The 27,183-nt window shown below is 47.8% G+C and overlaps 2 protein-coding genes across 2 annotated transcripts in view; both read left to right on the top strand.

Annotated features, from left to right (window-relative positions):
• Positions 1-520: 520 nt before the first annotated feature.
• LOC134557541 (hypoxanthine-guanine phosphoribosyltransferase-like) lies at positions 521-2,863 on the top strand. The gene is given in 7 exon segments (XM_063410647.1): positions 521-900; positions 1,331-1,466; positions 1,468-1,515; positions 1,853-1,870; positions 1,873-1,917; positions 2,459-2,476; positions 2,671-2,863. Coding segments are annotated over 7 exon segments (525 nt in total). The 5' UTR covers positions 521-748; the 3' UTR covers positions 2,779-2,863.
• Positions 2,864-7,147: 4,284 nt separating this feature from the next.
• The window catches only part of LOC134557807 (hydrocephalus-inducing protein homolog), a 76,317-nt gene continuing 56,281 nt past the window's right edge, over positions 7,148-27,183 (top strand). The window contains exons 1-11 of the mRNA XM_063411072.1: positions 7,148-7,269; positions 8,358-8,471; positions 10,704-10,823; positions 12,541-12,675; positions 14,098-14,297; positions 17,385-17,506; positions 18,821-19,022; positions 21,969-22,161; positions 23,310-23,409; positions 24,655-24,773; positions 25,951-26,174. Coding sequence (XP_063267142.1) covers positions 7,198-7,269; positions 8,358-8,471; positions 10,704-10,823; positions 12,541-12,675; positions 14,098-14,297; positions 17,385-17,506; positions 18,821-19,022; positions 21,969-22,161; positions 23,310-23,409; positions 24,655-24,773; positions 25,951-26,174 — 1,601 coding nt within the window. The 5' untranslated portion in view covers positions 7,148-7,197. The remainder of the gene's footprint in view (positions 7,270-8,357; positions 8,472-10,703; positions 10,824-12,540; positions 12,676-14,097; positions 14,298-17,384; positions 17,507-18,820; positions 19,023-21,968; positions 22,162-23,309; positions 23,410-24,654; positions 24,774-25,950; positions 26,175-27,183) is intronic.

Genomic DNA, 27,183 nt, shown 5'->3' on the forward strand with positions numbered 1-27,183 from the left:
CCACTTAAACTCAGAAACCTACATCAGTAACTGAACAACAGATGAGACTGAAACTAAATCAAACAACTAATTCCTCAAGTTATAAACTCATGATTTAAAAAATTAGTGATTTGGTATGATAGTTTAGTAGATTATGGCTATAATCTACTAAACTATCGTACCCAAAGTATGATAGTTTTATATACCAAAGTATATAGCTTTATTATTATCGGCCATCACTGTATTATTCAGCATATGCCACAATGCAAAGGCTTTAATGAGCTTGTAAGGCAGCCTGCTGTGGTGCTCAGACTGATGCAATCCTTAAAGTTCTGGTTTAAAACCTTTCATTAGGTTTTTAAAAATGCTAGTTTTCTCTCACACCGTGGAAAAGGATGGTCAAGATAGAGCAGCATGCCAAAGACACATGCTGACCTCTAATCCCAGTCTCAGTGCCTTACATTTTAATTTTCACTTGTCTACCACACAAACAAGCTACTGAACTCTGCAGAAGGGCAAATGGAACAAGAGGGTAGCTTGTTATTGTTTTGTGTGGTTTTTTTAATGAGTTGACGATGGCCAAGTACTGGGGCAAAGTACTCGTTATCCATATACAGCTCAGCCACCAGCTCCTGAGTTATCAGATTGTGAACTGTTCTAGCAGAAAGATCAAAAGCTCTCAGCACTATTTTTATTTTGGCGCATTATTGGGGCGGGGGGGGACGAATCTTTTTCTTCATACTATCAGAGACTGGGAGCTTTTTCTTGTATGGTTTTGTTGCTAGTTTTAGACTTACTTCCCTTTTCCTTGCAGCTAAGAGATGAGGAAAGCGGCTACAACAAAAATCTGTTTTGCGTTCCTAAGCATTACGAAGAAGATTTAGAAAGAGTCTTCGTTCCTCATGGACTCATCCTGGACAGGTATCAGGGTAAACAGAAAAGAATAGGGATAGTGATGCCAGTTTTTGTCCCTCCAAATGAAAAGACTTGAGGTCCTGGCCTGTGCAGTCCTTGAAACATGGAAACCCTGCAGCCCTAACACTCCTGTCCTAAAGGCTGGTACAAGAGGGGTTTATGGAGACGTTTCCTCTACAAGCCCAGTTAAAATTCCATGTTCCCTCAAAGATCTTTAAGCCCACCTATCCTGCAATATTTAGGTTTGTGGATTAAATCGGCTTGTGCTGTGCAAATACGTAACTAACTTTCCTATGACTGCTGTGGTCACAATTTGCTAGTTATAAAAACCTAACAGCAAGATCACTATTTTTACTTGAACATTGCTTAATATATGGACAAACAACTATGACACACAGAACACTTTCCAGAATTTCCTTTTTTTTTTTTCTCCCAGGACAGAACATTTGGCTAGAGATATCATGCAAGACATGAGAAGTCATCACCTTGTTGCACTCTGTGTCCTTAAAGGAGGCTATAATATCTTTGCTGATCTGCTGGACCATATAAAAGCACTAAATCAAAATGGTGGTAAAATCTCTGCCTGTTACCATGGATTTTGTCAGAATAAAGAGCTACTGTGTAAGGAACTTTCTTTTCTCTGGAAAATTGACTCTCTTCATAGACTGGCATTCTAAATACTCATAGTTTGCATGAGAACCCCACAAAAACTGAGTGTATGCATACATTCTGTTCAAATGACTCAAAAGGAACTGATTTACTTTTCTGCCCCAAAGGGTGGATATTATACATAGACTGGAATAAACATACACCAGAACACTCAACATGACAAAGCCAGGGGCAGATCTCAAACTCTCTCCTCTTGCAAAAAGCAAGAGTAGCACACCTTTCAAACCAATACAGGATATCACTTTTGGGCATGCTTTATGTGACTCACATCTCTTCTTTCTCCTTCTAGAATGGTTCACCTGCAGAAAAAAAATCAATTTTGTTGGACAGGATCTGTCTACACCAAATGGGAAGGTATGAATTAGTATCTGTGGCTTTTAAAGGGAAACAACAGTTCTTGTGTATTTTCGAGGAAATCCATCTTTATTAAGATTTTGATACTGCATACTTCCAGCCACTTAACACTGATTTAAAATGCTTGGCTCTTAAACAGTGGATAATTCCCACTGATCTCAGTGGAAACTTGACATGATCAGTAGTGAGTGCTCCCAAAGATCCTATTCTCCATTTTATCCCAGAACCCCCAGAACGGAACCGTTCTGAACTGACTCATGCAGGGTGGCTCTAGAATACTAGTGCTGTACATGGAGCAATATATAGACCTGACAGGGGTGCCTTTACCACCCTATTTTCAGCTTTCATAAATACTTACAGAAAGACTCTTCAGAAATCACCAAAGTCAGTAGTTCAAATGACATCTCCTTTGAAAATCAGTGCAACTAACTGAGGGGTTTAGTGTGATTTTCTTTAGTGTGCTGTATAATTTGTTGAAAATTGCCATTTAAGTATTTTCTTGTCTTTTCTGTCTCTTCTTTCCCTATGTAATCTCTTCCAGAATGTGTTAGTAGTAGAGGTAAGTAACGACCGAAGAAGGAGTGGAATGACACGGATTTTTTTCTCTCTTCTTTTCAAATTAATACATTTTACATATAAAATAACAATGAATTACGTTACTGGACTGCCAGGTTGGTATGCTCTAATTTGATCCACTGACAATCTGATTTTCCTTCCAAACTTGAAGGATATTTTTTTTTTAATCTCTTTCAGGACATTATTGAGACTGGTGAAACAATGAAAGCACTGCTGTCAAAAATAAAAGACAAGAGACCAAGGATGGTAAAAGTTGCAAGGTACATGGATATAGCCACTAACTAACATATTCAAATCATTTGGGTGAATAGTCAGTGTGTGCTGACAGGTGCTTTTTTGGCTTGAAGGTTGGGGGGAGGAGGCAAATGCAGGAAGCAATCCTTATCCAGCTGCTGAAAAATTCAGTGTTTCTTAAACTGGGAAATTTACCCGTGCACTACCATCTTCACTGCTCAAATTAATAAAAAAGCTTTTATGGTTCTTTCTGTGTAGTCCATAACTGTGTAGTCTGATAAATTCCCTGTTCTTACTCTATGTTTGAAGGAAATTCATCTCTTTCCATAGGTTTTCTAAAGCCATCTCAGTTGCCTCAATACTAGAATGACCACACTCAGAATATTTCTTAATATCCTCAACGGCAGAAGTTTCCAGAATCTAAGTGTCTTGTCAGCACTTGGAAGATGACCTCAAGTAGCATTCTAGATCTGCTTTTAATAGATCACTAAGAGGAAATCTTGTGGAATATCCCTGTGTCTGTCAAGTAACCACAATGCTTAATAGAAACACTTGTTTCATGTACCAGTTGTTCAGACAACTGTTCAGGAGGTTCGCAGTTTCTTCTGAAATGCACAGACAAACCAAGAATAGATCTGATTCTGCACAAGAAATTGTCCTTTTCTCCCTCCCTCCCCACTGAAATCATTACCAGTCACTTGGACATGCTTCCCCCTCTGTGCTCTTCAGTGTCCTGAGGCATTATAGATACATGCTTTGAAATTCCAGATAAAATTGTGGTTGGATGTGCTCTTGACTGTAATGAATACTTCAGAGATCTGAGTGTTAGTACATGCACATTCCTCCACTGCCAGGTATCAGGTACCTACCCACCACAGGTACCCAGCAAGCATATTTGTTTCTACTCAGAGCTTCTCATCAGTTAAAACCCCTTCAATTCCAGCTAGAAACTTCCATTAAAAGAGCAAAACCCTTTTTAAGGTGCCAAGTTGGTGATGCAATGTAGGTGCATAAGAAATGTTGGTGCTTCAACTTTTTATCGTTCTACTCCACAAATCTCATGGCTCAGCCATGCTGCAGGGCACTGTGAACCCTCAGGATGGTGAACAGCATACAATTTGCAGCCCCCTCTGAAAATAACTTGTAATTTGACTTTAATTGGATATTTGTCTGTCTTAGTTCAATCCTATGTTGCTCTTCTGTCACCAGGTCTTTGAAGCACCAGGCAGGGATTCTGTGGGAAGGTTTTCCACACACTTAGGGATAACGTGTCTGTAAGACCTCTCTTCCCTTATTCCATTACAGCCTCCTTAGGCTGCACGGAGCAGTAGACTTGGAAACACCATAAACTAATAAGGTTGATCTTTTTTTTCTCCTTTGTTTTCGAAAGTACCTTCTTAAATTCTGGTTAACTTGAAAAGCTTTTCACTTCTTTTTACTGAGACAAACCAGTTCTGCTGAAGACACAAACAATCTTTGCTATTGCTCAGCAGTATGAAGGAGTATGTTTAATATTATACATAATGTAACAAACCTAAGTTCTTTAGAATAGATGAACCTGTACGTTACAGATAAACTTGGAAAGAATATTAAAAACTTGAGTTTACTGCAAATAGGAAACTTGCAACAATTACGGTTCTAGTGTGTTTTTATTACAATGCTGGGAATACAACTGAAAATCTGTCTTGCAGTAAATTCAAAGATAGAGGTTAATAAATATTATACTTTTTTTCTTCTTTTAGCAGATCTGTGTTCTGAAAGAGAATGCCAAAGAGAAATACAGCCTGTGATAATGTCAGTCTTCTGGAGCACTAATTCCTGGCTGCTGATGAGGTGGTAAACCATGACACCAGGAAATGACTTCTGCTGCTTGTGTGTCCCTGAGAAGAAGGAGAGGTAAATGTCAGTGCGCAGGGCCTGCAGCTCGCTGATTCCACGTGTGCTCTGCGCTGAACACCAAGTGTTGAGAGCCTGGGTTTTTGCCGCTGTGAAGGAGCAGCTCGGAGCTGGGTGCGAGGCTCCGGCGATCCCGAGCGCTGCCGCCGTGCCCGTCACGTTCCGGGCCCCGGGGCGGATTCGTCCCGCTCCGCCCGGGGCCCGAGGGGGCACCAAGGCTGCAACAGAAGGGACCGAGCGGGGAGCGAGGCGGGATCGAGGGGGAAGAGGGGCGAGACCGAGGGGAGACCGAGCGGGGACAGAGGGGAAACCGAGGCGGGACCTAGGAGGGAACGAGGGGAGATCGAGGGGGAATCGAGGGAGGAACAAGGCGGGACCGAGGGGAGACCGAACGGGGACAGAGGGGGAACCGAGGCGGAATCGAGAGGGGGCCGAGGCCCGCCCAGCGCCCCCGGCCCGGCCCGGCCCTCACAATCGAGGGTTCCGCGGTTGCCCGGTAACCGCGAACGCGGCCACGGCGTCGGTGGCGGTGCTGCGTTCTCGGTTGCCCGGTGCGGCCTCAGTTGCCCGAGATCGCGCTCCGGACTGGATGCTCCAGCCTGGGCGCCTGCAGGCGGCTACACTGGGCGATTGCCAAGTGAACTTTTCGCGGAGCACTGGTCCCTGCGAGCGAGTCCTGCACTCGCAGGGTACTGGTCTCCGTGAGTCAGTCGTGAACTTGCAGGGTACTGGTCTCTGTGAGTCTTCAACTCGCAGAGCATTGGTCCCTGTGAGTCCTGAATTCGCGGAGAATTCGTCTCTGCGAGAGAATCCTGAATTGCCTTTGAAGGTAAAGATTGACTGAAGTTGAACTCCTTGTTTTTGTCTCGTCTGTGCTCTGAAAAAGCATGCCAAAGGGAAATACAGGATGTGATAATGCCAGTCTTGTGGTGCAGCAGTTCAGTGGCATGTACAGTTGAGTGGATGAACAATATATGCTGTAATGATTGTGCTCTTTTTTTACTGAAGAAATGCAGCATTTCCTAAATATACTAGTCTACATGTTTTGCCCTTTAGTGATTACTTAAACTGCTGAAAGGTGAATGAGTTCTGTTCAAGTTTGAGTGGGTTTTTATGATGTGGTTATTCAAATTATTAGGGAAATGCTTCTGAATTAAGGCACAAGCAAGATCATATGCCAAAGTGAATAGTCTGGATTCTATGTAACAGTAAATGTGAAGAAGAGAGAAAGGAATAAAAAAGGGGTGGTGGAGTTGTGGGGAGGGGGATAGAAGGACAGAGATAGATTAAGTAGAAAATATCACCATTCCATGGATCCTATCCTCATACCATTAAATCCTCTTCTGGTCTTCTCTGAGGTGAGGTCTCACAAAACATAAGACTCCAATGGATTAATACAGATTTGGGCAAGGTGGGACTGCCCAGGTACCTCCCTGGGGCAGGGCAAGTTTGACTCTGTCTCTTGCTGCTTTCAAACAATATAAAATCTTTAGCACCAGTGTATCCTTGGAGTCTGCCATGAGTTAAGTTCTGGATTTTCAGCTCTGTTGTTACTTTGCATCCCGTGCAGTATCTGGTGCAAGGCTCAGGAATGGCTCTGGGGGCACTTTGGAGCTCTTTGATGGGTTATGACAGCCCCTCAGCTGCCCCTCATGGGAATGTCCCCTGGATGTGGCCTTCTGGGGGTGGGGGGTTTTAGAGCTGAGCCAGTTTGTGGGAGGGAGGATGGGTGTCCACTGCCTTTTACCAGAGGTTACGCCACACCCCCAAAATTTCCTCCTTCCCCCTCTCTTGATGGGAGGTTTGTGTGCAAACCTGGCCTCAGCAGACGAGTCTGTGGCTATGACTTCCCCACCCTGAACCCAGCCAGAGCTGAATTTCAGGACAGCTGCTGGGTTTGGCTTTGGTGTGGATACATTTTTCTCTGTCAGCCGTGTTGACTTCTCGCCAGCCCTGAGATAACAGGACAATAGTGTCACCTTTATCTTGTCTCAAGTTCTCTTAGGCATCTTAACTCATAGTCCAAAGTTCCAGTCAGGAGGCATTTTCAGGGGAGGGTGGGCTTCAGTGATTGCAGCTTCTTTAGTATACATTTTGTCACAATGGGCAAAAAGTTCTTTATAACAAGGCTCTTTATAATATTCAAGCTACTAGCCATAATATTCCAGTCTCTCACAAGTCCTGTGAGGGGCAGCTGAGAGGGAAGGGGTTGTTTAGCCTAAAGAAGAGGAGTTCTGCTCTAGCTATTTTTAAGTAATATTTAAGCAACAGCTTTGTCTGTCCTAACTATTATTGATGTTCAGATTTTTAGCTCTAGGTTTCAGTATGATCCATCTTTGAATTGCACAACATAGCCATAAAGTTCAAATAGAGCCCAGCTAGAGGCCTAACAATACTAGCTACTTATGCCAAACAAGCACTTAGCTACTTTCAAATAATGTAAAATTTTTACAATTTAAGCACCAATATATCTCTTGAGTGTGCCATGAATTGGGTTCTGGATTTTCAGAGTCCTATTGTTGTTCTTTCCAGTTTTGTTGAGGCATTGTCACTCCATCTGCAACATCCTCCAAAATGGCTTCTGGATTCCCAGAGAAGACACCACCACCTCGTCCTTTGTCCAGAGAGAGACTGAAGTCTCTTAGTGTGAGTACCCACTGGGGCTGTGTTAATGCTGGGAACTCCCCTCTTGTCCCTCCTCTCCCTGCCCCGCCTGTTGTCCGGCAGCGCTGTGCAGCTGCAGACCCCATCCCCACCTCTCTGTGCAGTGCTGCTGTTGGTGGGCGCTGTCCTGGTGCAGTAGGGGACACCGTGTGTTCCTTCAGGGACAGTGCAGTGTCTTGCCTGGCTGTGCCACCAGAGCCAAGTTAAACCAGTGTGAAGCCAAAGCCCTGAGCGGGTGCTTCTTTCTGTCCCCTTTGTCACAGTAATTCCTTGTGTCAGGCTGGACACTCACCTGTGCTGCTCTCACCAAGCTGCCCTTGGGCATGTGGGGGGAAGCTCAAACTCTGCCCAAAGCCTTGAGAGACACGGCTGGTCCCAGCTAGAAGAGATTCCAAACCAGCTGTTGTCTCTCATCTCCTGCGTGGGGCACAGATCCAGCCCTGCAGACAGCAGCGGAGTCAGGGCCACAAAGGTGCCTTGGCTGTCGGGAGCTCCCTTGACTGAAGATGCCCCACTGCTGAGGCCCTGTCAAGGAGAGTCGTCTGTTTTCTTCTGTGCAGGGGTCTGTGAGCCCAGACAGAGAAAACAAATGCTAATGAACAGAGAGAACTAAAACTTGGACACATCCCTGTGCACCTCACTCTTGGTACAGCTTTGCTTTCTTGCATCTCTTGGACTCAGCCAGCAGTGCTATCTCCCTGCTGTGAGTTTTGAGTGTGCAGGGATGGAGTTAGGGGAGTTCTGAGAGCTCCTCCCCACTGTCTGAAAAGGTCACTGCCCCAATCCAATGAAACTGAAGAGCAAACAAATGCCCAAAGAGCACAAATGTCCGAACATGTCACATCAAATCACAGAGTAGCTAATGGGACACAACCATGTGGTTGGAGTATGTGTGTTGTTGTTAATTTACTGATGCCAAGTATTTCAGCAAGTAATTTCCAGGGCTTTCAGAACTGTCCTAGTGGCTGTTATCACAAATTATTTACCATTGCTGCTAGTTCAAGAAAAGCCTTTCTGAACAAGCACATCTCTGAGGCTCTTGCTGGTTTTTGTGGTTTTTTGCCTTTCAGCTGCTTTCCTCTAATTTCCGGAGGGCGAGCTTACTCAACGTGAAGAAGAAGACCAGCACTGAGGGGACTGTTCTCCCCAAAATTGGCCCATTTCTAAACACCAGAGGTCAAAAGGTAAGCTTTTCCTGCTCTTTTCCTTTCTGTTTGATGCAAAGTTTGAAGAGGATGCATGCTTGTGACAGGCTTGCCTCCAGCAAAATACCTCAGTGTCCAGGTCCTGTTGTCATTGCAAACTGCTGCTAGTGGTGGACTTAGAATCCTGATTTGCAATAAGCCAACACAAATAACCTCTGCTGAAGGTGCTGGGGTTTGCTGGAGTGTAGCTGCCATTGCTAAAACAGTGAGGGGAAGGCTGGGGACACCAAGGCACAAAATTGCCATTTGTCATTCTGCTGAAACAGCCATTTCTTCCTTTGGTGTGGTCACCATCAAATGCTTGGGGTCATAGGATTCCCTGCACAGTGGCAGCATTGGCCTTTGAAGGCTGAGACCTGCAGTGATTATTTCAGATTTAACAAAACTAACTGCATGAATGCTTTGGGTTGGAACAATGTGCTTGGGACCCTGACGTGGTGTTAGATTTTGCAGGCTGCCAGATGTACGTGGGACTGGCCCTGGGCAGAGGGGAATGGATGTGCTTTATGTGGATCAGTGCCTACTTGGAGGTGTGTTTGAAACTGCTTTTCTTGCAGGACTGGCTCAGTATAAAGCACAGTCCAAATGTGGGTAGGTGAGCAAGGTGGGCTGTTGAGCACGAAATTGGCAGCAAGAGACATGTAACAAACTGGTTGAGGATTGTCCTGGAGAGGGGCTTTGGGAACACCTCAGAGAAGGGCAAAACTAAGGGACAGTGCGTGCAGCCACTGCCTTTGGCAGACTGTGTCTCCTTGAAATCACAGAGGAGACCTGCTTGTGTCTCTGGAGTGACAGCAGTGTGGCTGGAGAAGGAGACAAAGCAGGGGAGAGTTTTGTCCAAGCAGTGTCTCTGCTTGAGAAGCATTTGCTGTTGTTGTGTCATTCCAGACATGCCTCTACAATGGTATTAAATAAGACAGCAGTAATAGATTACAAGAAAGCACCCATTTAAAGCTCATGGGAAAAGGAGATAGCAACTCTACTCTTACCCAAGTTGCTGAGAAAAGAACTGAACATTATCCTCAGTCAGCATTCACCTCATTTGTCTTTTTCCTAACTTCTGTGTTACTTTACTTTTGCCTTTACCTCTGCTAGAAAGGGGACAAAATCATCAAAGCAAAAGAAAACTTTATTAGTAATGATAATTAGTAAAAATTAGCTGAGCTGGGCGTGTCTCCCACTCCCCCAGAGAGGAACAAGGATGCCCTCCAGCAAAATGGCAATCTTTCTGTACCCTTTACACCTGCCCGGGGCAGTCCCTGTCCCCTTTCCCATTGGATGGTACTCGGGAACTTACATTCTCTCTGACCACCAACTTTGCTGTGCCCTCCCCTCAACAACACAGAACCAACAACTTCCATTCTTTAACTTAATAACCTTTTGACACTTTTCAGCAAAATATCACCTCATCTCTCACACCTCCTCTGGTACTGTTCTCTTCTTACTGATGTCTAAGTTCTAGATGAAAAAAGATACTTGCACTTGTGTGGGCCTTGGTTTCCCTGTCTCAGAGTAAAGGACATCCCCAAATTGTTTCCCATGGAGTCTGAAGTAAAGTTGTGTGTTGCCATGAATTTTCCTGGTTTGCTGAGCATTCATATTAGAGGAGAAACGTGCAGTTTCTCATGCTGGTGAATTGTAAACACAAGACCATGTTTTGTAAATATTGGCAATGTTATGAATTCTTTCTCCAAGACAAGGGGAGGTTGAATGACAGCCTCCTGGACCAATGTGACTGGAGAGGTGGCGATACCCTTCTCCAATCCATGGTCACCTTGACACAGATATATAATGGAAAAATAAACTAAGGGCAGGGTCTTCTGCCCTGCTGCTGTTGATGCACCCAGATCTGTGTCCCCAGTCTGTTTTCCTGGTTGGGCCTCCACGGTGATAGTTGTGGGTTTTACTTCCTCTGTGAATGATCAGTCAGTGCCCCAGAGCTCTGTGACCACATGGGCAGTGCTTAAGGTAGGTGTTGTCTGGCGTTCTGGAGAAGGAAACCTGGAGAAACACATACCAAAAGAGCAGCTTGGCTTGAGCCTGCCTTGTGGCACAGCAGCTCTTGATCAACTCAGAGCAGAGATGGGTGAGCTACAGTTTTCCCAGTGTGGCCTGGGCAGACGTGCTCACCATGAGTCTGTACTTCACTGGGGGTCAGTGTAAGATTCTCCCAGCGACTGAACCTGTCCCTGCTCTCTCTTGCCTCTCCAGTTGTCATCAGTTGCCCCGAAACAGAGCTTGCTTCGGGTTTCTCCACCAGAGATGGTATTTCAGAACGTCATCGCTCATGAGGTCTCTGAAATGGTCGTGTCTGTCATGAATAAGGGCGAGGTAAGTGCTGGGACGTAGAGCTTTAACACTGTGCTGGAGGAGGAGAGAGGTGTAAGTCCCCTAGTGTACAGCAAAGCAGGTTATCTGCTGCAGCACGTCCATAAGAAAATGTCTCAGCACCTTTGTTCTGCCAGACGATGGAAATGTTCCTGTGCTGGGAATCCTCCCCTGATTTTTCCCATGGGCTGATGGCTCCTATCCCAAAGAATTTTCCTTCTCTTGAAAGCTCTGATTGATAGGAATGTTGAGGGCTGTACAGTTCTTACCTGCTCTCATGCTTTGCCTTGAGTCTATACCACATCCCGTGTCTCCTTGGTTAATCTTGGCTCCTGGTAGGAATCTCTGCCTCTCTCAGCCTGTTTGGCTCCATTTGTGCAGTTCACAGTCAAAGCTCGGGGGCTGAGTCTTCTCCACTTTATGCTGGCATCACTATCATTCATGGCGTTGGCACTGCAGGAAATGTGAAACAGCCCTGCAGTCAGACGGATGTAGCAGAAGCAGCAGGAGGCCTTTAGGTGCCACTTCAGGCTCCTGCTAAGCTTCATCCAGCTCTGCTCAGGTTTTCTAAAAGTAACATGATGCTCTGCTTTCCCTTTGGAGAACCACAGCACATGCAAAGCCATGTGCTCCTGGAGGTTTTCACCTTCATTTGAAGAAACTGATTGTTTTGCAGTTTCCCAAGAGAGTTGAGAGTGGAAAAGTTGAAAAATGGCAGCAGTTGTGTTCCACTGTAAAGAGGAAAACTGAGGCCATTTGAACTTCAGTCAGGGAACCATTTTCTCAAATAAGGCTTGTGCCAAGAGTGGGCTGGTGGGAAGACTGGAGGGAGTCAAAATCATCTGGTTTAGACTTTTTGAGAGCATTTTGGTGCTCAGGGGGTGGTATCTGAAATGTGTTGAAAATGCATATTTGCTGTGTCCGTGTATGCCAGAGGGCAGAACCTGGCCTGCTGACTGCAGGCAGGAATGCCCAGCAGCCCAGCTTGCCTGCACAGGCAGCAAGAACCCCTGGAGAGCCCAGACTGGCTTCTAGTACTGCAGACACACAGTGAGTCAGTGCTGGTCATGTTTCACCAGGCAGAAAATGCCTTGGAAGCCCATAGTCAATAGGTACAGCCTGTCTGTGTTTCCATCGCTTTTGGCAAGCTGATTGCTATCATTTTATGATTCTTCCTTGCTGCTTTACTGCCCTTTTAAATTCTCTTTGCTGTCTTGGCTTTTGTTCCCAATAAGGCCACAGTGTGTGGTCTCCTCTCTTGCTGGTCTGCCTGCATGACTGTATCCCCAGACCTGCCCTACCCAAAGCTGATCTGCTAGAAGGGAATTTCTTCCTTCCCCCAGGATAATGTGCTGGTTTGCTTTCAGGCAGCACATTCCCTCTCTGGAACACGACTGCACGGCTGTGTGCAGGCAGGAGCCAGCAGGTTTTTTGGCCTTGCTGAATATGCAGATAACTTGGTTCAGGTGCTCTGTCTCCAGCCTGCTGGTGCTGACCTGCTTGGCCCTTCCTTCCTCCCAGGCATGCCCTACTGCCCGTGGCCAAAATGCTGGACGCAGACAGAAGGGATTCAAGTTCACACTTGTGAATTCTGTGCCTGCACCTCCACAGCTGAAAGTGCTTTGGAAAAGGGGTCAGGGAAGGATGTCACCAGGGCATGAGTCTCCTCTCACCCTGTTTCCACAAGTGACAGAATCATCGTTCCATGTCTTTCCTGCAGTGTCTGCAGCTGGTGAAGGTCTCCATGGAGAGCTCACCGTATTTCCAGCTGGCATGCCCCAATGGCGCGTGCCATGCCGTGCCAGCAGGCGCGTGTGCCCGTGTGCGCGTCCGCTTCACCCCTGACGAGAACAAGGTGAGACTGGAGGAGCCAAAACACACAATTATCTCCAAAGCCATTGTTCTCCCTGCACTCTGGGTACAGCCCACTCCGTGCTGTGAGCTTGGCTCCAGGCCGTGGGCAGGCAGCCTGCAGCCAGTCCCACCTCGGCGTGTGCTGTCAGGCACTGCGCCCAGGCCTGACAGGCTCTGCTTCCCTCCCTGCACATTCCTGAGCTTTCCCAAGGGAAGATGCACAGGGAGCAGTAGGAAAACGACAGAGGGGTGTTGATAGATGTTTGGCCATCTCTAGGTACAGTGGAAGGGGTTTCATTATTATGGAAAGTACTAGAGGAACAAGGAGGTCAGAGAGCTTTCCTCCTTCCCGACTGGCAACAGCTTCCCTATCTCACCCTGGGCTGGAGCAAAGACGGTGCTTTTTCACATGCTCTGTTCTGCAGCCTTGCAGCTGTGCTGTGCCAGAGCACAACTGACCACGATACAGCTGCAAGGCCAGGGCAGAGGCTGTGCTGTGCCTGTGAGCCCAGCCTGGCACAGGCACACTGAGCTCCAGGTGCCCTTAGTCAGCAGGAGCTTGGTGAGCTGCAGGGGACTTGGACACCTGCCTGAAAGGTACAACCTGCAGGCAGACCTGTGACCCCAGAGCCTGTGGCAGTGACACTGCTGAGGCTCTGTCTTCATGCCTGTCACTGTGGATGCTCTGTCAGCTGGCACCCATTCCGTGCCAAACGTGCTTTTGCATGGAGGTTTGAACACCAGTGCTGAGGCCCTGGCAAGTCTGATCTCAGTGCTGTGATCTGAAGGGTCGGTGCTGTGATCTGCAGGCTTGTTCATACAGAAGGGTTTAGGATATGGCACAGAAGGGAGGAAGCCTTGCAGGGGAACAAAGAGAGGCTCTTTCCAACAGCATCCTGCTACCTCTTAGCACTGTTCTTCTCCTGACTTGGTTGGAGAGGCAAAGTTAGAGGGGAGTTCTGAGGCAACTGTTGTTTCTACACCAGGCCAGAGGTGCAGGATCTCTTCGGGTTCAGCTGTTTTCTCACCTTCCTTTTGCTGCTTAGAGTCAGTTTAACACTTTGTCCTATTCTCAAACAACAGGAATATAGAAACGTAAAGAGGAATGTCCTGTGTTCCCTAGCTCTATGTTCCTTAGAAGGGACTTAGGAATGATTTAAAATCATTAAAATTTAGAGTAAAAATTGTGGTGGCCTAGGGCAGTTCTCCGTATGATGCAAATGACACTAGAGCTTAATGCCACCGAGATAGGTTTTGCAAAGTGCACCGCTGCCTTTAAAATGTGACATATTAGTAGAACTTAATGTTCATTTTGGGGTGGAATAGGTAAATTGATGCCCTTGAAGGGTTATAGGAAATGGTTTTTCTTCTGCCATGGGGGTGGCACTAAATGCCCTGTGCTAAGCTAGTTTCTTTTCTGCAGGATTATTCGCATGAGCTCGTCTGCGTCAGTGGAGAGGAAAGGATAGTTGTGCCAATTCGGGCCATTTCTGCCCGACCTGTCCTGGACTGTCCTCACCAGCTGGACTTCTCGGAGTGTCCGGTCAGGTGCAGCACCCAGAAGACTCTGCTGGTTCGCAACGTTGGTAACGCGACAGCTCATTACCAGCTGAGCACCCAGAGGTGAGGCAGCTCATCTGTCCTTGTGCAAACACCTTTGGGTGGAAACAGAGTTGGGAAAGAGCAACAAAAGAGTATCAGAGCTGCTGCCCTGCAGCCCCGGCTGGAAGTGGGCAGGATGGATGGCATCTGCTCTTGCTTTCAGTGTTCTTAACAAGATGCAGCCTTTGAGCTTTCTCTGTGCCAGATGTCCTGGAGGGTGCTGGAATGTGTTAGTAGATGGCTTGCACCTTCCTGAGCACAAGCAGCTTCTGAAATGGTTACTCACCACTGTCAGCCACATAGAGCCATTCTCTGGGAGGCCACAGGCACGTGGCTTTCCAGTGGTCCCTGCATCAGATGCCCAACATGAGCTGTGCTGTGGGCAGCCAGTGCAGTTCCTGTTACTTGAAGCTGATCTGATTTCCCTTGTCAGCTGAGGATATCAGTCACCTCTTCTGTTCCATGATGAACCTTTGAAAGCAAATTTAAAATTTCAAACATATGCTTTAAATCTCTGAATAAGGTTGTGCCCCCTTTCACTGAGATTTCTTTTTAAATATTCTGAAGTTCCTGTGTTTCTGCTGTTTTTTTCATTTTGCTTTGTGTTAAATGTTTGCCAAAAGATCACGAGTTCTTCATTGGGAACTTTCATAAAGGTCGAGCTTCTGTAATGCCTATCAATATACCATATGGCCATAGGTATATGCACAGTTGTATAGGAAATATGAGACATTTAGTGAATAAGTGAAAAGCAATTGGGCTGATTTAGAAGATAAAAGTATAGAATAACTTCTGCTGGAGGGGACCTCTGGAAATCATCTGAGCAAACACACTGCTCAAGGCAAGACCAGTGTCTGGGGATTGCAAGATGCCATTGGTAGATCTGGAGCTGTCTTTAGATGCCATACAAGAAAGCAATCATAGAAATGGACCTAGTTAAAAGCAGAAGAAAACAAACCTATTAAAACCCTCTCCGTACCTTATCTTTTCTGCCTCTCAGGTGCAGTAGTGATTCATTGAAAGGGTAGATGTAACAGGATGAAAATCATCTTAAGGGACAGTTCACAATTAACAGATAAAGGCCAAAATTTACTCTGCCAGTCCCATCTCTTGGCAGGGGTTTTCATTTGGGTATTACAGTGTCAGGGATGTCTCCTTCACAGCTCCTCTGTCTGTGGGTTCAGGGAACAGCTTAGTGATGTTGGCTGAAATTCAGAGGAGTTAAGTTTAGCTTGTGTCCCTTGGGTTTTGAGGAGCCAAGTCTACGTGAGAGATGACTGCTGCAGCAGTAACAGAGGAGTCTGGTAGGTACAGCGTGGGGTGGGATGTAGGAGATGCAGGGGCTGATTTGCACTCAGTTTTTCAGTCCTGACAACTGAGTCCTGAACTTGGCTGGATCCTCTTCTGCTGATGATTTGAAAATAAGAGGATATCTTCTTTCTCAGGCAACCCCTGAAGTCCCCCCCAGGAGTGTTATTCCCATCCTGCCATCTGAGAGCAGGACTATGTAACACATGGCAGGAGAGGGAAGGGAAGGGAGTGCTGAAGTGTGGCCAGGGGCTCCCTTAACTGGCAGCTTCTCTGTTCTGCCAAAATTTCTGGCAATAGAGTAAGAAAAAAATCCTGTGCCGTACCCACGCCAGGCACTGATGCCCCCCAAGCCCCAGCAGAGACCTGCAGCAGTGCTGGCATCAGCCCCGGGGCAGATGCGGGAGCACACGCAGTAATCCGGCCCTGGGGCTGGTGGGGCCTTGGTCTTTCCTCCCCTCTCTCCAAAGTCTCACGTCCAGCACATAAACATTGCTGGCCCAAGGCTTCTCCATCAGCCACTGGTGATGTTCTCACTGGTGATAATGGCAAGAGGTCAGGCCCATAACTGCAGCAGTAGGTCCTTAATGAGCAGAACCTGAAGCAAATTCATCAGCTGTCACTACTGACGTGAATGAAATTCAACTTGCCAGATGTTCTCTTTATTTTTGTGTGTGATACACACAAAATTCAAAATTCATCACCAAACTCCCCAGAACACCCTTTCTGCAGACAGATTGACCACCAGCAAAGCATTGAGGAATTTTTGTTTCCTCAGTGGGGCTGTAGAAGAGCGCAAGGCCCAGCAACTGCCTGGGCAGAAGCACATTTCACCTGAGCTGTCTCTGAGCATCAAAGCACAGAGTCTTGTGTTTGTCAGACAAGAGCTGTTCACCTGGTGACCAATCCTAATTGCTCCTGTTAAATCCAAACATATTTGCATAATTATTTCCAACCCATTGCACAGAGTTTGTGTGGTGGGCCAAGCAAACAGTTAGCAGCCTGGATGACAACCCAGAGTCCCAGGCTGCATTGCTGGTAAATACACTGAAACCTCCTGTTCTGCCTCCTTGATGTGCTCCTTCTAATGGTGCTTCATTTAGCTGGGATTGGATCCTTCCAACTGTAAATGGCATCCTCCTTTTGGGTCTTGTTTCCATGTCACTGTATTGCTCTAATCTACATTTGCACTCTTTCAGAGTTTTGACTGCTCCTTTTCTTAGAGCAGCTTTCATTGAAATGCTGATAAAATGTGCCTTTTTAAAGCTAAATCAGGATGTTTTCAAGGTAAAATCAAGCAAAGAACCACACTGCAAATTCAACAGTAATTACTCCTTGGTCTTCAAGTCAAAGTTCCTTCTCCCTGTCTGACCCAGGACAGGTAGTGCCCTAATGTTTGCATCTCTTGAGATGAGGTTTATAGGCAGCAGGAAAAGAGACATTCCTGAGGCAGTCAGTGTCAAGTTGTGCATGCAGATAGCTCTTAAGCCTGTCTGTGGTTTTCACAAACCATTCTCTGATGGGATTGGTGGCTGTGGGACCCTTGAGTCTCATTGAAGAGGGCTGGATGCAGAGCATGGGGCAGATGAGGTCATTTTATCCCACAGGATCTTCTGAGGGCTGGATCTGCTCAGAAGTGGGTCAGTAGCTGTTTCTGATCCTGTCTGTTCTGTCTGTCTTCCGTTGGCTGTGGTTGGTTTGCTCCCTGCTTGCCCAAGTGAGCTGAAGTGACCTGCACTGCAGATGGAGTATCGTGGCCGGATGTCCCCTTGGGTCCTGATCCCTCTCTTTGTGTTGCAGTCCTTTCTCCGTGGTTCCAGCCACAGGAACTCTGGGCCCTGGTGACAGCATGCAGGTGACAGTGGGATTTCACCCGCCGACGGTTGGTCACCATTCTGGATCCCTGCAAGTGTGCTGCACAGGTGAGTGCTGGGCACTGCACAGGGCACAGGACAGTTCTTCACCATCACTGCCTGTTCTCCCATCCCCCTCAGTTCCCTCTAGATGTACCTCCCCTGTTCCAGCTTACCCCAAAGAAAACAGAACTAACTGGTGTTTAAGGGCTTGATAAAGTGGATCCCCTCTAACAGGGCTAAGATTTTTGCCATCCTGTTTTGCTGGGAGTTGCTGAGTGGAGGAAGGAGGAACCCTGATTCTCCACTACTATGTGGCTGTGCCTGGGTGAAGGTTTATTTTATTCCTGGGCAGTGCAGTATGTGAGGTGGGAGGTCTCCATCAGCCTCTCTATAATTCAATGTATTTCTTGCACACCTCTGTCCCGTATGTTGCTTCTCCACTGGCTTGTCACAGACCCTTTTTCGATGTTGCCCTCTACACATACGTGTAGTTTCTTTCTAATAACATTTTCAGGCCCTTGAGTTCCTGTTTGGTGACAAATCAAGACAAATTTTTCCTCATCCCCATTTCCCAGGCCGTTCATGCTGTTACAAACCTCTCATATCTATCTCCCATTTGATTTCTAGACTGATTTCTAGAGGAATCCCATTCAGTCTTCATACAGAAGCTGCTCTGTACTTACTAGTCTTTCCTTTGTCCCTTTTTTATTTAATTTGAAACGCTCCAGCTTGGTTTTTGAGATCAGAACAGTATAAAATATTTCAAGACTGATGGGGCTGTGGGTTTGGACAGGGAGATGATGATTTTCAGGGTGTTCATTTTGTAGTGGTTTGTCAATATTGCAGAGCCAGGCTGGCTCTGTTGTGTTTCTTCGCCTGTGTCCTCCTGCTGTGGGCTGTCACTTCACTTGTTCCTCTGGGCCTCCTTTTTGTGCCCACATGCCCCCTGGCATGTTTGCTTGTCAGCAACAAGGGATCCAAGGGATCAGGAGAGACAGGAGTCTCGTGGGATGCCCAGGGGAGACCTGGGCAAGGCAGGACTGACCAGGGCTCCTCAGCATCACCCAAAGGACTTGGATGCAGAAATCCCGGTGATCTGAGTGGGTCACCTGAGCACACCTGACAAATCTCACTGTACATACTGGCAGCTTGGGGCCAAATCTCTACAAACACACTCAGAAATAAGGGGTTTAGGAGGTGCCCAGGACATCCTCACGCTGAACACACAGAGCTGTCAGGCACGATACATGTACTGATCCATGGAACTGCTAATACAGCTAAAAGCTGTGACACTTTCTTCTGAGACCTGTGGTTTGTTCTGTTCCTTGTGCTTCCATTAGCAACTGAGCTGAGCAAAGACTCCTCTTTGCTTTGTTCCAGGTGAAAAAAGTATCCACATAAACCTTCGGGGAGAAGCTGATGATGTACACATTGTGTTAAACCCACAGTCCGTGAACTTCGAGAAGACTTTCATCACCACGTCAAACCACAGAACCGTGTGCATCAGAAACAGGAGTAACATCACAGCCCACTTCCAGTGGAAGACTTTTTCTGAGGAAGACGAGAATAAAGAGAAGAAGAGGTTGGTTTGAAAGTGCATTTCAGTGGCATACATGGCCCAAGACTAAAACTAATGTATGGCCTCAGGGGGGTGTTGGTGCTTTTGAATGGTTTAGGCCAAGTAAACCATCCCTGACATTAGGATGTGTGTCCCTGGTCTTCAGGAGTCCAGCACTTGGCATTCCAGTTCCATTTATACTCCAACCAAAGATGACATTTTGGGAAGGAAAGGTTGATTGCAATGACTGGATTTCCTCAAGTTGTAATTGGGCTTTTGCCTCTCTAATCTTCTTCCTACATGACCTGGCAACATCCTTAAGTATTTCCCAAGTTGTCAGCCCCTCTTTCTGAAGGTGATACCCTTTTTTCCCCTTAGTTCCTTCAAGAACTCTTTGGCCATCCAGGCTGGTTGTCTTCCCTGTCAGCTTGTCTTTCAGCACACAGGGACAGTCTGTTCCTGTGTCTTCAAGACTTCTTTCTTGAAGTATGTCCATCCTTCCTGGACCCCTTTGTTTTTAAGGGCTGTTTCCCAAGGTACTCTCCAAATCAGTCTCTTGAACAGGCTGAAGGCTGCCTTCCAGAAGTCCAGAGTGGAAGTTTTATTGATGCACCTCCTGGTTTCACCAAGTATTGAGAACTCTATTATTTCACAGTCACTGTACCCCAGACACTGGTGAACAGATGAAGTTCATTTAGTTATTAGGGAATCTCCTGGTGATATCCAGTACTAGGAGCCCCGGGAGGCAGCAGACTTCCCTAGGGCATGGATCCAGTCAATATACAGGGCCTTCATTTCCCCTTAGAAGGGAGTCACCCACTACCACTACCCTTCTTTTCTTAATACTTGAGGCTGGGATCTGTCTGACAGATAAAGTACAACTGGGAGACTCTCCAGACAGAATTTTTCTTCACTGTCATCTGCCTGACCCTCTGGATCCAGGGCCTCATACCTGTTCTGTCAGGACACCTGCGTAGGTGAGGGGGGTCAGGACAGGATTTTATTACCTCCCCAGTAGAGACTCACTTCCATTCCCCACTGTCTCCTAAGTCTCCTCCTTCTGCCTGATCACAAGAAGGGCAGGGCTCCTCTGACTCCTGCTGAGCTGCTCTCAGGCTTGGAAGGGTGTAACTCCACCAGTTTATTTCTGTTTTGCTCTCCCTAATGCTCCTCAGCCTTTCCATTTCTTCCTTAGGCTCTGCCACTGGACAGAGCAGATCATTCACCTGCTCACACCGCACGCAGGTGTCTTTCTCACTGTCCTGTGATGTTAACACCAGGCTCAGACCCTCCCTGCAGCCAGGGGTCTGGACAGCTGCATCCCTCCTGGGGGGTTCTGTTTGAGTTAGTACACTCCTGCTGGCAGCAGCAGCAGCAATGGCTTTTGATCATTTGTAAACCATTGCTGGGAAAAAAAAAAAGGCAGAAAGGAAAAAGAAAGGCAAGCACTTCACAACCAACCAAAAGACACAACCCATTACTCAAGGGGGGTGGCTGGCTGCACCCTTTCTGCTCAGCCTGCTTGTGTGAACTGCCGCACAAAAAAGGAAAAAACGCTGCACAGAGTGCCGTGCCCAAACTGCTGTGCAAACTGCCAAAATTGCCATGCCAAAATTGCCATGCCAAAATTGCCGTGCCAAAATTGCCGTGCCAAAATTGCCGTGCCAAAATTGCCGTGTCCAAACTGCCGTGCCAAAATTGCCATGCCAAAACTGCCGTGCCCAAACTGCCATGGCAAGCCCCTGTTTGCTGCGGGCCAGGTCGCTCACACTCCCCAGAGCCATTTTAAATCACCTGCAAAGGACCAGGGGATTGACCCTTGCCCACTTGAATGGCCGGCAAGAGGGTCCTTTAGTGCCCTGTGCTTCTTGGTTCTCCACTGGTGTCTATCTACTTACACAGTGTGTCTGACTTCCATACAAGCTCTGTGGGTTAAAAGAAAATCCCATGACTTTCTCTGGCTATTTCCCTGGCCTGTTTATTTCCATTTTTTCCCCTTGCTTGCCTCAGCCTGGCCCCAAGTGATCCACTTTCTCCTCAGAAGCAACTAGGTTTCCTTTAAGTAAACTTCAACCTGGTTTTGGTTTTGTGGGTTTTTTTCCACTTTCTTGTCAGTTTGTGTCTTCGACTGTCACCAGGACATTTTGTTCTTCCTTACTTCCAGTCTTAGGGATGGTTTTGGCTCCAAGGCCACTGTCCCACTGTCAGAGATGGTTTTGAGATCTCAGAGCAAAGAGGACTTTTTTATGAGAAGAGATAGTGCAGGATCCTTTCCCTCTCCGGACATTCTACTACCACGCACTGGGATGGGACCCAAAAAGCTCTGGATCGTGAAAAGGTCTCTGCAGGAGTTTGCTGTCTCCCTCCTGCACCACAAAGTTCCTTACTCTCTCAGAGCCTCTGTTTTCATGCATATAAAACCTTGAATGTCATGAAGGGATGCGGTGCCTGAAATCACCAATTTCCTTTGGAAGTGCTCTGGGATGCTCTTGTGAAAGACAGAGTAGGGAACAGGGCAGGTCTGAAATGGAAGAAACAAAGAGTGATGCTGGTAACACATAGCTACAACCCAGCTTTGTCTCCCCTTCCCAGGGAAGTCCTGCAGTGAGTGCTCCCTGATCTTTATTTGCCTCCCCCGAGCAGCTCAGTGGTAGGAAAAGCCAGTGGAGGTGGCTGGTGGATTCTCCCTCAGTTTTGGCAGAGGCTTTGGGCCTGGAGTTTCTCTTGAGGGATGTGGGCTTTCAAAACCTCTCCTGAGCGTGCAGGTGTGGAGTAAAACTACCTGCTGTGCCAGTGAACAACAAGTTATCCTCTGATCCATTTGGGACCCCAAGGGCTTGGGGTCAGCCCTTGCTGGGGAGCTGCTGCTGCTCCTCCCCAAGTGCTTTGCCGTTCTGCACTTCCACTTCTCTCTGCAAATATGTGGCTTATTAAACGACCTGCTGGCTTTGTCTCTCCCTGTGGCTGCAGGCAGTGTCGTTTGCTGTGGCCGTTGCCAAAGGTCTGGTTGGAAAACTTCATGGAGGAGAAAAAAATAAAGGAGGAGAAGGGCTTTTGTGAAGATCGCATTGCCCTCCTGAGCAACAAAGTCACGGAGGAGATGGCAAAGGTGCAGGAAGACCCCATGCTGTTCTCCGATGACATTTTTATCATTGAGCCAATAGTAAGTGATAGCTGAGAACCTCATTATCCTCCTCTTCCTCTCCCTTCTCCTCCTTCTCCTCCTCCTGCTCCTCCTCCTCCTGCTCTTCCTCCTCCTGCTCCCACCCACCCTACTCCCGGTCCCATCCCCCTGGATGCGGTCACTCGCAGATCCTCAGCTGGCTGGGTGTGCTGAGAGGAGGACGTAGGAGTTTCTGGTGTGGCTGCAGAGCTCGCTCCTGAGAGCACCTCTGCCCTGCGGGCACAAGGCAGGGCTGGGAGCCTGACAAAGCCGAGCTCTGCTGCCAGGGCTCGAGCTCAGGGCCACTCCGTGCATGTCCTTGCAGTGTCCACAGGGACCAGTTGTTGTAGGTAGGGGCTGCATGGGGTTTAGCAGAGGCTGTTGGAGCACTGCCACTTCACGTACTGACCTGAAGCCTGCAATGGTTTGCTGGGAAAAAGAGGCCAAATCCAGCCCAAGGTTAATCACAGAAATGCCAATCCCTTCCTGTAACCACAACCTGCAATGTTTGTGAGTCTCCCTTCCAGTGCCATCTGTGAGCCTGGACACAAGGCTGGGAGGTCATAATGAGCATTTTCAGTTCTCTTGCACACAGTGACAGAAAACCTTTTCCTTTTCTGTTCATGCCAACAAACCCCCATGTCCTCCCATCAACCAGAGCCCTGATTCTGAGTATCGGCTTTGTGAGAGATGATGGATGCCTGGTGTCTGCACAGTGCAAAATCCCTTCTCATCTTGGAGTAAACCCTAGAATAATCCCAACCTCTGCTTTCTTTCAAGACAGGTTAAACTAATATTTTTATTTCCAAGGAAGGGGATCATGTTCTCTTCTTGGCTACTCCTAGGGCCCATCTAATGCCAAGGGCCCCAGTGGACGATGGCAGTTACATACCAGTGTGGCTGCCAGCAGCATGATGTGACCAAGAGCTTGTGTCAGAGCAGTAGGAGTATTGTGGAGAGTGGGAGCTGATCAGTTGAGCATTAGGAGCTTCCAGCAGTGTGCTGAGCTGGGTTTGGAGAGTTTCCTTGGGCTCCTTGTGTTGTTCACTCATCATTGATGCTCTGAAGAAAGGCTCACAGGACTGTGGTTGAAAACAAGGAATGTGAAGTTTGAAGATAAATGTGTTGCTGTCTGTGTTCTGTTTTAGGAGGGAGAGATTGGGCCATATTGTTCGGCGGAAATCAAGGTGACCTTTAAACCCCTAGAAGCACGGGAGTATCGACGTGTGGCTTACTGTGACATCTCAGGTACAGCTCCTTCCCTGCTTCTCTCTCCCACAGAGAAGCCATGGTGCAAGCCTGAGCCCACTGGGCTCCCATGTAACTGCTGGGAAGAGTCCCTGGTCAGCAGGGCAGTGCTGGCACATCCCCACTGTCCCTGCAGCTTCCAGGGAGTCTCCTGTGCAAGGCCAGGGCTTGGAGCATCTGTCTCTGGATTACTGGTCCCAGAACAATCCAGGTAGTGCAGGGAGAGGTTTTCATGGCATGGCTTTGCCAGCATTTCCTCAAAGGCCAAGGAGGTGCAGAGTAGAACAGCTTCAGTGAAGCAGCACTAAGCCCCTCTAGACCACTGACCTCCAGGATGGGTCCCTTTGACATGGATCCATCATCAGGCAGTAGGAGCTGAGTTAGAAATGTGCTCCCTGACCCTGGATCACCTCCCAGTGCCACACACCACCAGACCAGAGGTGGCTGAGCCCAGGCTGTTTGTAGAAGGACCACCCTTGGCCAGCACCTGCTTCTGTCCCTGTGTGGGAATTGTCACCTTGCAGCTCTCAGTCTGTGGAAACAGAACACAGGGCTGAGTGTCAGAAACTGAGGACTTTGGCAACAAAGTCGTGTGCTCCTGGCCCAGGTGGTTTGGCAATTGCTCCCTGCCAATTTGCCAGGTAGCAACAGCCAAACTCTTGATGAGCTTTGTGCCTTCACTGAATGGATTTCAAAGCTCCTCTAAGTGCATGGGAAGGAAACCATAGAGTCATAGTATGTTCAGGATGGAATGGACCTTAAAGATCATCTAGTGCCAAGGCCCCTCCCATGGGCAGGGACACCTCCCTCCAGACCAGGTAGCTCCAAGCCCCATCCAGCCTGGCTTTGAACACTTTCAGGGCAGGAACCTCCACAACTCCCCTGGGGAACCTGCTCCAGTGTCTCACCACCCTCACAGTAAAAAATTTCTTCCTAATATCTAACCTAAATTTCCTTTCTTTAAATTTATACCCATTACTCCTTGGCCTGTCACTACAGAACATCAGAGATGTTTTAAACTCAGCAAACTGGTGGCCAAAATTGAAAACCAGCTCACGGGATGGTTTAGAAATTGCAAGTCAGCCCCAAGGGATATCTCCTGATGGAAGAGAAGGGTCCCTATCTTGTCCTGCAGCATCAGGAGCTGGTTGCATGCAGCTCAGAGTCAAGGACTACCATTGAGGCAGCCTGGAAAATACAGTATAACAGAGGGAATTATTGTCTTAAATGGACATCTCTCCCCAGGACGTGAGAGCAGGCTGCCCCTGCACCTCAGAGGGGAAGGCCAAGGACCCTTGCTTGAATTCAGCTGTAAAACTCTGAACCTTGGGAAGATTTTTTTCAGAACAACTCACATCTATGAGGTGAGCAGCAGGGGTTGGGATGGATCCTGATGGCTCCTGAGGCAGCAGCAAGCTGCCTGCTGGACCTGTGGAATTCCTGGCAAGCCGGGCAATTGTGAGCAGGGAATATTTGATGTACTGGTCAAATCTGAGGGAGTCAGACAGGTGTGTGTCTGTTGCTCATGAAGCTCCAATCCTTTCTTTTGGACAACCTTCCTTGGGGATCAGCTGGGAGGCTTCCTGCAAAACAACCCCTTGGCATATGAAACCAGCACTGGGTCAAAAACCAGCACTGGGTCAAAAAGCCTTCAGAGGCTTTTGTGGCAGCACCAGACACAAGTACCTTTGTACTGGCCTGTTCAGAAGCAGCTGGAACAACCTGGCTACATTTGAGCTTCAGTCCACTGCCAACAATTTTCAGTCAAGTGTCTCCTGCGTATTCCGGGAAGTCACAGGAAAGCCTCCAGCTTCCAGGCTCAGTGCTGGCCCTTGCAAAGGGCTTGGAAGTTCTTTCCCTTGCTGACCAGTCCCTCACCACACTTCAGGCTTGGTGCATCTCTGGCTCTAGAAAAAGAAAAGTGTTCCTGGGAATACAGCAAAGGATTTTTGTACCCATTTGCCTCTCCCCCAATAGTATCAAGTTTGCAAAAAAAAGGAGAGCAGCTGAAAGAGGTAAAAAATGAGGCACTACATCATCCCAGGCACTTTCAAAAGTTTGGTTGTGCAAGGGAAGGACACGCTGAGTTTTCTTACCAAAAGATGGTGCTGTCTGTACATTTTGATGCTGATGCCTCATTCTCAATGTATGGTTTTCACGATATGGGAGAAGGTGAATGAGTAGATGGTAATGTTGGAGCTGTGCTAAGTGGGGCAGCAGCAGCTCTGTGGTGATCCACTACGCAGCTGCAATCACCCCACGTTGCTCTCAGGGCCAGGTGTGAATGAGCTTGGTGATGCTGACCAGAGGTGGACTGCTCTGTGTCCATGGGATAACCCCAGGGTGACTTATATGGAGTTAGCACTGCTTTGTGTGAAAACCCAAAGGCAGTACTTGTCCTTTTGTATTTTTTTTACTCCTGCTGTTCAGCAGCACCAGGCATCTTCTGCCTTTTCTGGGTGTTAATTGTGTCATTAGAAAATAACTCACAAGAAGGGCAGATTCCACATGTATTTCCAATTTTCTTTCTTGCTGCTGCAGGTGAAACTGATTAACAAAGGAGTTCTTGATGCTCCCTTCACCTACATCCCTTCAACCACAAAAGTGGGCTGCTGCTTCCAGTTTGCACCCAAGGAGGGCATCATTGCACCGGGTGGGATCCAGACTCTTCAGTTCTCCTTCAATGCCAGCATAGTGGGGTCGTTTTCGGAAGACTTCCAGTTCAGTGTGGCTGGATCTCCTAAGCCTGTGACCCTGTCAATCAGGTAAGGACTCCGGGAGCTTGATGGGCACATTTGTAGATGTCTCTGGGACATCCCCCACCTACCTCATTTTGGGGTTGAGCAGAGAAGAAAGGTGTTTCCTGAGGTCTTAATCTCTGCTCTGATCCTGGCATTGCCTTAGTGTGAGGGTGCCTGCTGCCCTGTGTGGTACCCAGGAGCTGGAAATGACTCCTCCCTGCAGGGAGCTCCCTCTGCCTTGGGCCATGGCAGGCAGTGGTGTGGATCTGCTTTGGGCAGTAGCTGCTCTGGGATGTCCCACCTGAACACCCAGCAAGGCCCCCAGGGCTTTGGAGATGGGCCAGCCTGGGTGATTCTGCACCAGCAGCAGTGCTTTTAAAAACCTCTGTTAATAATCCATCCCAAATGGGCAGCCTCCAGCCTCACCTCTCATGCCCATGCTGTGGGGGACAAGCTGTGCTCCCAGCTCCTGTGCACAGTGCTCTGGGTACCTCCCTTCCACAGCCAGGAGAAGGCTGATGTGGGAGACAGGGAACTGTGCAGCAGGAACAGTCCCAAGGACATGGGCACCATGCCGTGGGCTGGTGCCATTGCAAGAGATAATCCTGGCTCAGCAAAAGGGAGAAGAGGTGATAACAGGGGAGGCAGAGCTCAGTCCTAGGATCACAGCACCAGGAGGGCTTGTCCCTGCTAGCCTGAGCCGTGTGCTGGTAGGATAGTGTAGTGTAAGCAGGAAAGCTGGTGCTGGCTGCTCGGGAGCTTTGGAGCTGGGCTGTGGCTGTTGGGAGGCACTGGATCAAGGCAGTAAAGAAATGAAAGCAATGTGCTGTTGATGATACCAGTAAGATAAGGGAGATGGATAAAAAAGAACATGAGATTTATTATTTAGCAAGAGAAAAGTGTTGAGTAGGTCTGCCCATAGTAGAGAAACAATTATGCTGGCTTTGTTTTTGGAGAAAAAGTGCTGTTTTTTAATTTTGGAAATCAAGAGAGAACCTTTCACCATCAAATAATTGATTCTCCTCTGTCCCTC

Source organism: Prinia subflava, chromosome 13 (assembly GCF_021018805.1).
Source record: "Prinia subflava isolate CZ2003 ecotype Zambia chromosome 13, Cam_Psub_1.2, whole genome shotgun sequence".
Taxonomy (NCBI): Eukaryota; Metazoa; Chordata; class Aves; order Passeriformes; family Cisticolidae; genus Prinia; species Prinia subflava.